General features: G+C 45.3%; 1 protein-coding gene across 1 annotated transcript; it reads left to right on the forward strand.

The window, feature by feature from the left end:
* Nucleotides 1–208: 208 nt before the first annotated feature.
* On the forward strand, nucleotides 209–2,057 carry LOC117009823. Its single transcript, XM_033084195.1, has 2 exons — nucleotides 209–348; nucleotides 704–2,057. The coding sequence occupies exons 1-2, from the start codon at nucleotides 334–336 to the stop codon at nucleotides 1,637–1,639; spliced, it is 951 nt and encodes a 316-aa protein (XP_032940086.1). The 5' UTR covers nucleotides 209–333; the 3' UTR covers nucleotides 1,640–2,057.
* The last annotated feature ends 13,363 nt before the right edge of the window (nucleotides 2,058–15,420 follow it).

The raw sequence follows: 15,420 nt of genomic DNA on the forward strand, positions 1-15,420 counted from the left end.
AACAGGTCCTCAGTGTGTCCCCCTCAGTGTCCCCCCCAGTGTGTCCCCAACAGGACCCCAGTGTGTCCCACGCAGAACATCGGGGGACACCGGGGCCATGTGGGGACATTCAGGTGACATCGGGGGGACATCGGGGGGGACATTGGGAACCCCGCGGTGGCTCCGCGAGCGGGGCGGTGACGTCACTTCGCCCCGCCCCCTTCCGGCCCCACCGCGTCCCCGCGTGTCCCATCAGTGTCCCCCGGGGGTGTCAACCCCCACTCCACCAGCGTCCCCTCCGAGTGTCGCCTGCTCAGAGCATCCCCAGAGTGTCCCCAGAGTGTCCCCAAGGCCATGGAGCTCCAAAAGGTGAGACAATCCCGGCACGGGGCACGGGAGGGGACAGAGGGAGTGGCAGAGATGACAGAGGGGTGGCAGAGGGGGAAGAAGGGTGGCAGAGGGACAGGGTGGGACAGAGGGGTGGCATGGGGTGGCAGAGGTGACAGGGGGGTGGCACGGGGTGACACAGGGGTGCAGAGGTGACAGAGGGGTGGTAGAGGTGACAGCGGTGGTGGCAGAGGGGACAGGGTGGTGGCACGGGGTGGCAGAGGTGACGAGGGGGTGGCAGAGGTGACGAGGGAGTGGCAGAGGTGACGAGGGGTGACAAAGGTACAGAGAGGACAGCAGGAGGCCACAAGTGCCACCTCCCCTGTCCCTTCCACAGCTGTCCAAACCCCTGCTGGAGTCGCTGGTGGCCATGGTGGACGCCCTGGGCAAGGTGGTGGCCACCGTGGCCGGGCCAGAAGGGGACGTGCTGTTCACGGATTCCCGAGGGTCGCTGCACGAGGCCCTGGAGCTCTTCACTGAAAACCTCAAGGCCACCCTGCGCCTCAGCGCTGCCACCGCCTTGGGCAAGACCCTGGCCAAGGCCAGGACCACCCCAGGGGCCACCCGGGCCAGCGTGACAAGCGCGGCCAACGCCTGGCAGGACTCGGTGACCGAGGTTGTGGGTGAATGGGACAAACTGGTCAGGAAAGCCACCGAGCTCCTCCATGCCTGCAAGGATGTGGTGGCCACCATGGGAGGCACCGTGGACACCAGGGACCTGCAGGAGAAGGTTGACAGGTGGCTAAAGTCCGTGCAGAACCTGGTGGCCAAGACCTGGCGGCTACCTTTGGCCACCGACAAGGAGAAGGCGGCCGCAGCATTGGAGGAGTACAGGAATGAGGTGGGGGCGGCCAAGGAGAACACGCTGGTGGCCCTCAAGGCCGTGGAAGAAGCCGTGGTGGCCACCAGCCAGGCGAAGGCGGCCAACAAGGCGGCCGAGCGGGCGGAGAAGGCCCTGTGGCCACTAAAGGCCTTGGTGACCACATGTGTCAAAGTCATCAAGATGTTCCAGGAGCTGAGCTGTACGGTTGGGGACATCCAAGCCACCCTGAAGGGGACAAAGGAGGAGTCCCCGACCAAGCTGGTGTCGGCTGAGCGGCTGTGGAGGGCCAGTGAGAAGCTGGTCGAGTGTCACCTGAATGACATAATTGGGGACATCGAGGAGCTCCTCCCAAATGGCCCTGGTGGCCGTGGTGGCCTCAGTGGCCACACGGTGGCCGAGAAGTGCCAAGAAGCCATCAAAGACATCCCAAAGCTGCTGCCGAGACAGTGATGTCACCACGGTGACGTCATTGGGGACGGTGACATCACAGGGGGGACATCGCTGGTGACACTTGTCTCCTACCCAGCAACCCCAAAATCTCAGGAATTCCATTGGAAATCCCCAAAAATCCTGGGAATTCCACTGGAAATCCTCAAAAAATCCCGAGAATTCCATTGGAAATCTCCAAAAAAGGGACCTGGGAACCCCCAAAATCCCGGGAATTTCATGGGAAATCCCCCACCAAAATCCCGAGAATTTAATTGGAAATCCCCCAAAATCCTGAGAATTCCATGGGAAATACCCAAAAAAGGGAACTGGGATCCCCCCAAATCTTGGGAATTCCATTGGAAATCCACCAAAATCCTGAGAATTCCGCTGGAAATCCTCCCAATAATCCCAAGAATTCCATTGGAAATCCCCAAAAATACTGAGATTTCCACTGGAAATCCCCAAAAAATCCCAAGAATTCCATTGGAAATCCTCCCCAAAATCCCAGGAATTCCATTTGAAATCCCAAAAAAAGGGACCCGGGAATAATTATAATTAAAAATTCCGATGCAGTGCTGGCTTTTGCATTTAAACATCTGCCTGCTTTTGAACATAAATATTCATATTTAGCACAATATAGCCTTTATTCTAATTAGCTTATTAGTTAACTTAGTTTATTAGTATCAAAATCAATTTATGCGATTAATAATAATCAATAATTAATCAATTAATTATGTAGCTTATAGTTTGTAGAAATAGTTGTGTGACTGATTATTTTATTTATTTAGCAAAAACACAAAATATTTTGATTTTTTTCTATGTGGTTCAAAGAATATTAAATAGTTTTCAATACATTGAATAACCATTTTTAATAAATTTAAAAGCAGAGCAAAACAAATCGAAGAAGAATTTTTTTACATTTTAAAATCGCAGAGGAATTTTTTAATCCTTTATCAGAGGACGTGGAACAACACGACAGAGACACGAGAAGAAATAAAAACAAAAGAAGAAATAAAAAATAAAAATATCTTGTCAGGCGTTGCCAAAATACCAAAAATTTCACAGGAATGTCTGAAAAATGCAGGAATCACATGAATATTAATTCAGTAATCAATGTCATTAGCTCTGTAATTTTAAAAAATAAAGTTTATAGATCACACACTCCAACTTCTGGTGCTTTTTTTGCCAAAAACAGAGGGAACCCCAGCGCTGGTTGGTGGTTTTTTAAAATTTAAATGCTTGGAAGTTTTTTCTCTGTTCCTAAAAATGAAATAAAATAAAATAAAATAAAATAAAATAAAATAAAATAAAATAAAATAAAATAAAATAAAATAAAATAAAATAAAATAAAATAAAATAAAATATTCTTCTCATCATCATCGCCCCCAAAAAAATAGAATCAACCACAGCAACATTTCAAATTATTTTATTTCAAACTTGACCCCAAAAACTGATGTGCCTTCACAATAAATAAATTTATAACAACTAAAAAACATTCGACTCCTTTGGAAATGGGAATTTTGGGGAGGGATTTGGGATTAGAACTGCAGTTAAGGAAATTAAAGGGGATTGGAATGGGTGGTAATTTTGACTGGAGGAATCCTAAAAATCCCTAAAATAGGAATAGCCAGGAATCCCAAATCTGCAGGAATCCTAAATCCTAAAAATCCCTAAAATAGGAATAGCCAGGAATCCTATATTAGCAGGAGTCCTAAATCCTAAAAATCCCTAAAATAGGAATAGCCAGGAATCCTATATTAGCAGGAGTCCTAAATCCTAAAAATCCTTAAAATAGGAATCCTAAATCCACAGGAATCCTAAATCCTAAAAAAAACTAAATCCTAGGAATACCTAAAATAGGAATCCTAAATCCACAGGACTCCCTAAAATATAAATTCCTAAAATGGGAGTAGCTTGGAATCCTAAATCTGAGGAATCCTAAATCCTAGGAACTGCTAAAATAGGAATTCCTTGGAACCCTAAATCCCAGGGATCCATGAAATGGGAATACCCAGGAATCCTAAATCCACAGGAATCCTACATCGTAGGAATTCTAAATGCAAAAAATACCTAAAACAGGGATCCTAAATCCACCAGAATCCTGAATCCTAGGAATAGCTAAAACAGGAATACCCCAAAATCCTAAATACCCAGGAATCCCTAAAATAGGGATATTAAATCTGCATCAATCCTAAATCTTCAGGAAGATATAAAATAGGAATACCAAAAATAGGAATAACAAGGAATCCTGAATCCTAAAAATACCTAAATTAGGAATATGCAGGAATCCGAAATCCAGGAAAACCTAAAATAGGAATAGCTTGGAATCCTAAATCCACAGGAATCCTATATCCAGAGGAATCCAAAATTCAGGAATACCTAAAACAGGAGTAACAAGGAATCCTTAATCCTAAAAATACCTAAATTAGGAATATGCAAAATCCTCAAAATTCTGAAAGACCCGGACAGAGCATCGGGGGAGAATTGAAATGGAGTAGAAAGCTGTAATAATAATAATATAATGTAATATAATATAATGTAAAGTCATATCATATCATATAATGTAATATAATATAATATAATGTAATATAATATAATGTACTATAATGTAATACAAGATAATAACTACAATTCAGTATTTACGGTATTTCCATTCCATTTCCCCTGAATTTCTCTGGTATTTACATTGGCACATTTCCCTTTCCACAGAACCCTGCCAGGCCACAACCCATTACTTTATTTTATTTATTTTATTTTCTCTTATCTCTCCTTTTGTCAAAATAATCATCACACAATCTCTCATTTTAATCTGGTTTTTATATTTTGTTTAGCACTGGGTTCATTTTTTACCTGTAGGATTGTCAGGAGGAATTTCCACCACGTTTCCCTTTTTTAATGATTATTATTTCACTTTGGGTTTTTCATTCTTTCTTATATTATTCTCAACTTTTTAAATTTTTTTTTTAAAAATTACTGTTTGGCTTTTTAAATACTTTTATTATTTCTGTTATTTTTATAAAAATTATTTCTGTTTGGGTTTTTTAAAATATTCTTTCATTTATTATTTCATGGGGTTTTTTTAGAAATTATTTCTGTTCTGCTTTTTTTAAATATACTTTTATTATTTCTGTTCTTTTTAAAAGTAGAAATAGAATTATTTAAGGAAGTATTTAAGGGAGCTGCTGGAGCCTGTAGGAAAAAAGTTAGAGAGGTCAAAGCTCGGTTTTAATTAGAAATGGCGACTTCTGTAAAAGATAATAAGAAACGTTTCTACAAATATGTTAACGGTAAGAGGAAGAGCAGGTCCAACCTTTTTTTCTTTATCAGATGAGGGAGGGAAATCAGAATTAAAATTTTTGGACAGATAGAAGTACATTAAGGCACAGTAATTTCACGACCATAAGGCGTACTGGACTATAAGGCGCACTTTTTTTTACCATGAAGATCCGTGCCGCATGCAACAAAGTAACTAATTACTAACATTGTGGAGTTTACTGACAGGTGCTCCATTTCCAAACATTTTTCACAGATTGGCGTAGTTTTTAAACGCAGCCCCAAGCACCCTCCCCGTGAGCAGGACCAGGAACTCCCACCTGCCCCCAGCTGGCGAGGTGGGGTTCGGGACACCCGCAGCTCGCGGCTTCTGCGGTAGCCCACTCCCTCCCTCCCCATGCCGCCCTGGGGCTCCGGCAGCCCCGTGCAGCTCCGGAAGCCCCACGCAGCTCCAGGAGACCCACGCTGCCCCAGTGCTCCGGGTGCCCTGTGCCACGCCAGGAGTACTGGGCTCCCCCTGCGCTCCAGGAACCACATGCCACTCTGGAAGGCCCGCGCCCTTTGAGGCATTGCCCCTGCGGTGCCGCTGCCCCAATGCTGGTGGCTTTCCCCTGGTCGCTTGGGCTGCACTGCCACAACCAACGCTTTCCCTAACACAAAACAAACACTAACAATAACCCTAACCCCAACCCGAACCCCTAAACCTAACCCTAACCCTTACACTAACACTAACCCTAACGCCAACCCTTAACCCTAGCCCTAACCATAACCCTAACCCTAACCCCAACCATAACACTAACCCCTAACCCTAACCCCAACCCCTAACCCTAACCTTAACCATAACCCTAACCCGAACCCTAACACCTAACCCTAACGGTAAACCTAACCCTGACCCAAACTATAACCCTAACTCTGACCCTAATCCTAACCCCTAACGCTAACCGTAACCCTAACCCTAACCATAACCCTAACCCTAACCTCTAACCCTAATATTAGCCCTAACCCCTAACTCTAACCACAATCCTAACCATAACCATAACCCTAACCCTAACCCTAACCCTAATCCTAACCCCTAACCCTAACCGTAACACTAACCCTAACACTAACCCTAACCCTAACCATAACCCTAACCCTAACCCTAACAACTAACCCTAACCCTAACGGTAAACCTAACCCAGATCCTAACTATAACCCTAACTCTAACCCTAATCCTAACCCCTAACGCTAAACGTAACCCTAACCCTAACCATAACCCTAACCCTAACCTCTAACCCTAACATTAGCCCTAACCCCTAACTCTAACCATAACCCTACCCCTAACCCTAACACTAATCCTAACCCTAACCCCTAACTCTAACCATAACCCTAACCCTAACCATAACCCTAACCCTAACCCTAACACTAATCCTAACCCCTAACCCTAACCGTAACCCTAACCCTAACACTAACCCTAACCCTAACCCTAACACCTAACCCTAACCCTAACCGTAACCCTAACCCTGACCCTAACTATAACCCTAACTCTAACCCTAATCCTAACCCGTAACGCTAACCCTAACCATAACTCTAACCATAAACCTAACCCTAACCTCTAACCCTAAAATAAGCCCTAACCCATAACTCTAAACATAACCCTAACCCTAACCATAACCCTAACCTTAACCCTAACCCTAACCCTAACCCTAGAACTAATCCTAAACCCTAACCCTAACCATAACCCTAACCCTAACCTCTAACTCTAACATTAACCCTAACCCGTAACCCTAACCATAACCCTAACCCCAACACTAACCCTAACATCTAACTCTAACCCCTAACCCTAACCATAACCCTAATCCTAACATCTAACGCTAAACCTAACACTAAACCTAAACCTAACCATAACCCTAACATGACCGTAACCCTAACCTGTAACCCTAACACTAACCCATAACCTGTAACCCTAAACCTAACACTAACCCTAACCCCTAACCCTAACCCCTAACTCTAACCATAACCCTAACCCTAACCATAACCCTAACCCTAACCCTAACACTAATCCTAACCCCTAACCCTAACCGTAACCCTAACCCTAACACTAACCCTAACCCTAACCCTAACCCTAACACCTAACCCTAACCCTAACCGTAACCCTAACCCTGACCCTAACTATAACCCTAACTCTAACCCTAATCCTAACCCGTAACGCTAACCCTAACCATAACTCTAACCATAAACCTAACCCTAACCTCTAACCCTAAAATAAGCCCTAACCCATAACTCTAAACATAACCCTAACCCTAACCATAATCCTAACCTTAACCCTAACCCTAACCCTAACCCTAGAACTAATCCTAAACCCTAACCCTAACCATAACCCTAACCCTAACCTCTAACTCTAACATTAACCCTAACCCGTAACCCTAACCATAACCCTAACCCCAACACTAACCCTAATATCTAACTCTAACCCCTAACCCTAACCATAACCCTAATCCTAACATCTAACGCTAAACCTAACACTAAACCTAAACCTAACCATAACCCTAACATGACCGTAACCCTAACCTGTAACCCTAACACTAACCCATAACCTGTAACCCTAAACCTAACACTAACCCTAACCCCTAACCCTAACCATAACCCTAACCCTAACCATTACCCTAACCTAACCCTAACCGTAACCCTAACCCTAACCCCTAACCCTAACCCTAACCCTAACCCTAACCATAACCCTAACCATAACCCTAACCCTAACCCACTAACCTAACCCTAACCCTAAACCCTAACCCTAATCATAACCCTAACTGTAACCCAAACTCTAACCCTAACTATAAACCTAACTGTAACCCTAACCCCTAATGCTAACCCTAACTGTAACCCTAACCCTAACCATAACCCTAACCCTAACCTCTAACCCTAACCCTAACACTGACCCTAACTCTAACTGTAACCCTAACCCTAACCCCTAACCCTAACCCTAACCCCTAACCCTTAACCCTAACCCTAACACTAACCCTAACCCCTAACCATAAACCTAACCCTAACATCTAACCCTAACCTTAACCCTAACACTAATCCTAACCCCTAACCCTAAACCTAATCCTAACCCTTACCCTGAAGTGCGGTTTATACTCCAGAGCGTCCAATATATGGACAAAGTTCTGAAATTTGCAAAAGCGTAAGTGCGAGCCGCGGGCCAAGCCGAGTTCACGAATTGAGCACGTGCCAGTAAAACCCACGATCTCACGATTGTTACAAATTGGTGACTTTGTTGTGCGAACATCCTTGCTGAGAGCAAAAGCGCGGCTTATACACCAGTGCAACTTATATACGGAAAAAGTACAAAAAATTGCCAACACACGGAAGTGTGGTTTATACTCCAGTGCACCTGACATTCGTGAAATTACTTTAAGTCAGTCAATAAATAAGTTTTAGCTTGAGTTAGCGAGTAAAAGGTTCAAGATGCCCGAGAATAAGAACAAGTCCTAGTGAAGGTTGACAAACTCATATTTTCAGTAGAAGAAGTTCTAGTGAAGGTTGACAAACACACTCATGTTTTCAGTAGAAGAACAAGTTTTAGTGAGGTGGACAAACTCAAGTTTTCAGTAGAACAAGTTTTAGAGAAAGTTGACAAACACCCTCACGTTTTCAGTAGAACAACTTTCAGAGAAGATTGACAAACACACTCATGTTTTCAGTAGAAACTCGTTGGAAGACTGTGATTAGACAAAATAAAACTCCAGTGAGAATATTGCTGACGTTTTACAGATAGAACAAGAGAGATCATGTACGTGGTTTGTACATACCCTAGCGTATCAAGAAATTGGAATTCTAACAGGTTAAGTGGTGGTGGTCTGAATTTACGTGTTGGAAAAATCCTAGATCAGATTATGGATTGGGGAGAGTCAGTGCTTTATGTCATTGTTTTATGTCATTGTTTATGTCATTGCTTTATGTCATTCCTTTATGCCATTCCTTTATGCCATTGCTTTATGTCATTGCTTTATGTCATTGCTTTATGTCACTGATTTATGTCATTGCCTTATGCCATTGCTTTATGCCATTACTTTATGTCATTCCTGTATGTCATTGCTTTATGTCATTCCTGTATGTCATTGCCCATTGCTCTTTCCTTTTGGTTTTTTGCCATTGCTCTTTGGTTTTGCTTTTGCCATCACTTTCTATTTTGCTTTGCTTGCCAGCATCTTCATCACCCCAGCAGAAGAGAGGAGTTGCTGCAGCAACATCAGCATCCCAAAACCTTGACAGGAGCAGCTTCTGCTTCTGTTTGGGACTCTGGTATAACAAAACTTAGCACAGACTTTAACATCTGTGACTTTGCTTTTAAGCCTGATGCACTTTATAATAAATAACCTTTTAGCAAATATTAGCTGTTTTAATCATTTAAGATAAGCCGACAGGAAGAGTGAGGTCTAACCGCATACTTCTGCAAGTGCTTAATGCCTTCTTAGCCTCAGTTTTAGTAGGAGGACAGCTGTCCTTCTGGGCTGGTAGATGGTGTCAGGGAGCAGAATGATCCCCCTGATATCCAGGAGGAGGCAGTCAGAGAACTGTTGAGAAGCTGAGATGTTCATAAATCTGTGGGCCCCAATGGAATCCATCCCAGGGTGATGAGGGAGCTGGCAGATGAGCTTGTGAAGCGTCTCTCCATCATTTACCAGCACTCCTGGGGCACTGGTGAGGTTCCAGATGACTGGAAGGTAGCCAGTGTGACACCCATTCACAAAAAGGGTGGGAAGGAGGATCCTGGCAATTATAGACCAGATATCCTGACCTCAGTACCTGGTAAGGGAATGGAACAGTTTATACTGGGTGGGTTTAGGCGGAGAATGTCGTGATTGACCAACCTGATCTTATTTTATAACCAAGTGACACGCCTGGTGGATGCAGGAAAGGTTGTGGATGTTGTGTACCTGGACTTCAATAAGATCTTTGCCGCTGTCTCCCACAGAAAATTCCTGGAAAAGCTGCAGCCCATGGCTTAGACAGAAATGCTCTTGGCTGCGTTAAGAAGTGGAGAGCCCAGAGAATGGTGCTGCAGTCATCTGGTGGCCACTCACCAGCGGTGTCCCTCAGGGGTCTGTACTGGTGGCCAGTGACCAGTGGTGTCCTGCAGGGGTCTGTGCTGGTGGCCAGTGACCAGTGGTTGTCCCCCAGGGGTCTGTGCTGGTGGCCAGTCACCAGTGGTGTCCCCCAGGGGTCTGTGCTGGTGACCAGTCACCAGTGGTGTCCCGCAGGGTCTGTACTGGTGAACAGTCACCAGTGGTGTCCCCGAGGATCTGTGCTGGTGACCAGTAACCAGTGGTGTCACCCAGGGGTCTGTACTGCTGACCAGTCACCAGTGGTGTCCCTCAGGAGTCCGTACTGCTAGCCAGTCACCAGTGGTGTCCCCCAGGGTTCTGTACTGGTGACCAGTGACCAGTGGTGTCCCCCAGGGGTCTGTACTGGTGGCCGGTGGCCAGTGACCAGTGGTGTCCCCCAGGGGTCTGTGCTGGTAGCCAGTGACAAGTGGTGTCCCCCAGGGGTCTGTGTTGGTGGCCAGTCACCAGTGGTGTCCCCCAGGGGTCTGTGTTGGTGGCCAGTCACCAGTGGTGTCCCTCAGGGGTCTGTAATGGTGGCCAGTGACCAGCAGTGTCCCTCAGGCTGGGGCCCCCAACGGTGGCGGCAGGAAGGGAAGAAGTCCCCTCGCTCCCACGGCGGCGGTGGCAGGCAGGGTAGGTAGGCCCTGCCTCCTCCCCAAGCCGCAGGGATGGCAGCACAGAGCCCCTGCCTCCCCCCAGAGCCGTGGGGCCTGCAGGATGGATTCCCCCACCTCTCCCCCTGGCTGCGCTGCCTGAAGGAGGGAGCCCTGGCCTCCCTCCCCCCACTGCTGGCACGGAGTCCGACTCCACCCACAGCACAACAGAGTAACCAATTTTTAACAATCGCGCAATCCCGGGTTTTACTGGCAGGTGCTCAGCCCGGCACCTCGGCTGCACTTCTTGGGTTGGAAATTTCAGAAAATTTTTCACATAGTAGCCACTCCTGTGTGTAAGCCGCATTTCCGGGTTGGGAGCAAAATTTTAGTCAAAATGGTGCGGCTTATAATCATGAAGTTACTGTATATAATATATATATGTGTGTTATATCTACATAATATATATATGTATACTATATCTATATAATGTATATGTGTTATATCTATATAATATATAAAGTAATTTCACGACCATAAGATGCTCCGGACTATAAGGCACACCTTTTTTTTTGCAGCGGGGCTCCACCCCCGGCTCCTCCCGCGTGGTTGCTGACTGAGGCCCCGCTTCAACCCGGTAGCCATGGGGCCCCGGTCCCACCTGGACCCACCACTGCTTGCCTGGCAAAATTAGGACAGAAAAGAAACCAAACCAAAATTATGAATTAAAACGAAAGACTGCACTATAAGAATAGGCTGCAAAATGAGATTTGTGTGGAGTACTCCTAGGAAACACTGGGAGTTACTGGAAGCTACTGGGAGGGACTGGAGGGGGAACTGGGAGAGATTTGGGGAGGTCTGGGGGGGTCCTAGGTCGTGCCAGCACACGATCTGCACCAGCTGCGCATACTGGGAGCACTGGTTCTACTGAAAACATGAATGTGCTTGTTAACCTAACTGAAACTCGTTCTACTGAAGAATAAGTGTTTGGCAACCTTCACTGAAACTCGTTCTACTGAAAAATAAATGTTTGGCAACCTTCAGTGAAAGTTGTTCTGCTGAAAACTTGACTGTGTTTGTCAACCTTCACTGAAACTTGTTCTTCTACTCTGACATCGTGAACCTTTTACTCACTAACTCACACTAAAACTTATTTACTGGTTGACTTAATTATGCTAAAACTCAAGCTTACACCTCTACCTCGTGGGTGATTACCTTAACGTACTTCACTCTGTCCAAAAATTTTAATCCTGATTTCCCTGCCTCATCCAATAAAGAAAAAAAGGCTGGAGCTGCTCTTCCTCTTACCATGAACATATTTGTAGAAATATTTCTTATTATCTTTGTACAGAAGTGCCATTTTCAGTTCAAATTGAGCTCTGGTCTCTCTAACTTTTTTTCCTACATGCTCTAGCAGCTCCCTTAAATACTTCCTTAAATAATTCTACTTCTACTTTAAAAAAGAACAGAAATAATAAAAATATTTTTAAAAAGCCAAAAAAAAAATTTTAACCCCCCCCACGAAATAATAAATGAAAGAATAATTAAAAAAAAACCAAACAGAAATAATTTTTATACAAAGAACAGAAATAATAAAAGTACTGAAAAAAAACCAAGCAGTAAAAATAAAAAAAAAGAAAAAACCCAAAAATAATAAAAGAAAGAATAAAAACCCCCAAAAGATATAATAGATAAAAAAAGGGAAACGTGGTGGAAATTAAATGCAGCCCCAAACGCCCTCCCCGTGTGTGGGGCCAGGCACTCCTGCCCGCCCCCAGCTGGCGAGGTGGGGCTTGGGGCGGCCGTGGCTCGCGGCTCAGCTCACGGCTCTTACTTTATTTTTGCAGCGAGGAGTTGAGCCGTGGGCAACAAAGTAACGAATTACTGGCAGTTTGCAAACATTTCTCACAGGCTAGCATAGCCTTTAAACGTAGCCCCAGGTGCCCTCCATGTGCTGTGGGCCCCCGCACTCCCGCCTGCCCCTGGCACTGCCCGGCAGCTCCTCATTCCCCCCGTACCAGAGCCGGGGCCGGGGGCAGCTCCCTCCCTCCCCGCGCAGCTCCCTCCCTCCCCGCGCAACTCCTGCTAACTGCGGCTGTCTGCTCCCGCCCCTGCTCGCGACTCAGCACACCCGTGGCACTAAGGGGTTCCCTTAGTGTCCCAAAACCTCTGTTTTTATCTTGGTAAGAAATGTTGGGCTCTTGCCCCTGGCTGGAGCAACTCCCAGAGGGATGAAGTAATTTTATCAGTCACACAGTGGGACTCAATGGGTCATTAGCAGAAAATGACTCGCTGGAGGAAGGATGGGTTGTGAAAAGATAAAGAACAATGCCCTGCCTGGTTTCAATGGATGGCCCATTAGCAGAATATCTGCCGTTGAGGTAAGGATCACTGCCCCCACCCTCAACAGATGGTGATAGAATAGATACCTTTTATCACATTCTGTATTGTAACGTGCGGCTTATAATCAGGTGCGACTTATGTATGGACAAAGAACGAAAAGTTGCCAACACCTGGAGATGCAGCTTATAGCCAGTGTGTCTTATAGTCGTGAAATTACTGTACTCCTGTTTTACATATCCCATGGATTTAGGATTCCAGCGGATTTAGGATTCCTAGATATTCCTCTTTTAGGTATTCCATGGATTTAGGATTCCTGCCGATTTAAGATTCCTTGTTATTCCTATTTTAGTTATTCCTATTTTATATATTCCTAAAGATTTAGGATTGCTGTGGATTTAAAATTCCTTTTTTAGCGATTCCTGCAGATTTAGGATCAGTTTTTGGGGTCGAGTTTGAAATAAAATAATTTAAAATGTCGTTGTGGCAGATTTTTTTTTTTTTGGGGAGTGATGACGATGAGAAGAAAAGCGAGAGAATGAGAGTGAATCTTTCCCCAGTGCACGGTTTCTTAATTACCTAATAATTTGTTAATTTGTAAAAATTAATAATAAAAATTTTTCATTTTCACCATGTTTTCCAGTTGTGTTTATGGGTTATGTTAAATTTCTGGGGTATTCATGTTTAAGATTGATCTGTTGTCCTAGTTTAGGGCAAATTTAGGGAAAACCTCCGGGAGGAACCACCAGAAAAAAACCAAAACTCAAGACTCCTCCCCCCACCACAGCATTCAGGAAGAATTTCCTCAGAGGAAAAGTGGAAAAAACCTGTTTATTAATCAAACAAAACACTCTCCAACACAAGAGAAGAAAATTAACAACCCCAGATGACAAAAAAAAAACCTCTTTCACTGGTGTGAGAGGGTGACAAACTCAGGAAATCTCTCCTGTGAGTGATATCAGTCTCCGACACTGGGAATGACTGCAGATCTCAAATTGCGGAGTCCCAGTGTTCCTTATTGTTCCAGGTCTGGTCCAAAACAGGTTCAGATGGTATACAGAAAGGGAAAGCAGGCAAAAACAAAAAAACAGTCCAGGGAAAGAGATTGGACTGCCCAACTAAACTAACTAATAAGCAAAAGCCAGCAAAACTAAAGCCAGCAAAACTAAAGCCAGCAAACCAAGCAAAGCAAGAAAGCAAGCAAAGTGAGTGAGCAAGCCAGAGCCAGCCAGAGCGAGCAAACCCTAGCCTCCCAAGCACAGACGATGGGGGAGGGGAGCCAACTGATAAGTAGACAAAGCAAACCTTCACTTAAACAGAACACATGATTGGGGATAGAAGCCACCATAAGGCCAACCCAGGACATTCCACCCCTTATCTCCATATTGAGAGTACACTCCTAAACACCATGTAAAAACTTCATCAATTAAATACTTCTATCTCACTTGCTCAGACCTTCGACACTTACACATTTCCTTCTGTCTCATGTCTGTGTGATCTAATTTACAGACAATGGTGGTAACATGCAGCAAACAATCATATTTGTTTTACCCCACAATCAGATCTCCCTGAGGTACACATCGTGTTGTTCCATCTCTCTGCATTACCCGCCATGTACAACCTGGTCCTTGAGCAAAGACAATCCCATGAATGGGTTTGTCTGTTCTCGAGGCAGAATTAATCTATACTGTCTTCCCTAACAAACCTCTGACATGGGCCACTGGGACCTTATCTCCATCTATTATATGAAGGGACTCAGACTGGGCGGGACCTGCTCGGTTGGTGGAGCCTCGAGTGTTAACTAACCAGGTGGCCTTTGCTAAATGCTGTTCCCAGTTTTTAAAAGATCCCCCACCCAATGCTTTTGAGGTGGTTTTTAACAATCCATTGTACCTCTCCACTTTACCTGCAGCTGGTGCATGGTAGGGGATGTGGTACACCCACTCAATGCCGTGTTCCCTAGCCCAGCTGTTTATGAGGTTGTTCTTGAAATGAGTCCCATTGTCTGACTCAATCCTCTCAGGGGTACCATGCCTCCAAAGGACCTGTTTTTCAAGGCCCAGTATGGTGTTTGGGCAGTGGTGTGAGGCACAGGGTAGGTCTCCAACTATCTGGTGGTGACTTCCACCATGGTCAGCATGTAGCGCTTGCCTTGGCGGGTCTGAGGCAGTGTGATGTAGTCAATCTGCCAGGCCTCCCCATACTTGTACTTGGACCAACGCCCCCCATACCAGAGGGGCTTCACCCGCTTGGCCTGTTTGATGGCAGCGCACATATCACAGTCATGGATGACTTGAGAGATACTGTCCATGGTTAGATCCACCCCTCGGTCTCGTGTCCACTTATACATGGCGTCTCTGCCCTGATGACCTGAGGCATCATGGGCCCATCGTGTTAGGAACAACTCTCCCTTGTGTTCCCAATCAAAGTCTATCTTCGACACCCCTATCTTTGCAGCCTAATCTACCTTCTGATTGTTTTGCTGCTCTTCATTAGCTCTACTTCTGGGGAC

This window comes from Catharus ustulatus, chromosome 36 (assembly GCF_009819885.2).
Source record: "Catharus ustulatus isolate bCatUst1 chromosome 36, bCatUst1.pri.v2, whole genome shotgun sequence".
Taxonomy (NCBI): Eukaryota; Metazoa; Chordata; class Aves; order Passeriformes; family Turdidae; genus Catharus; species Catharus ustulatus.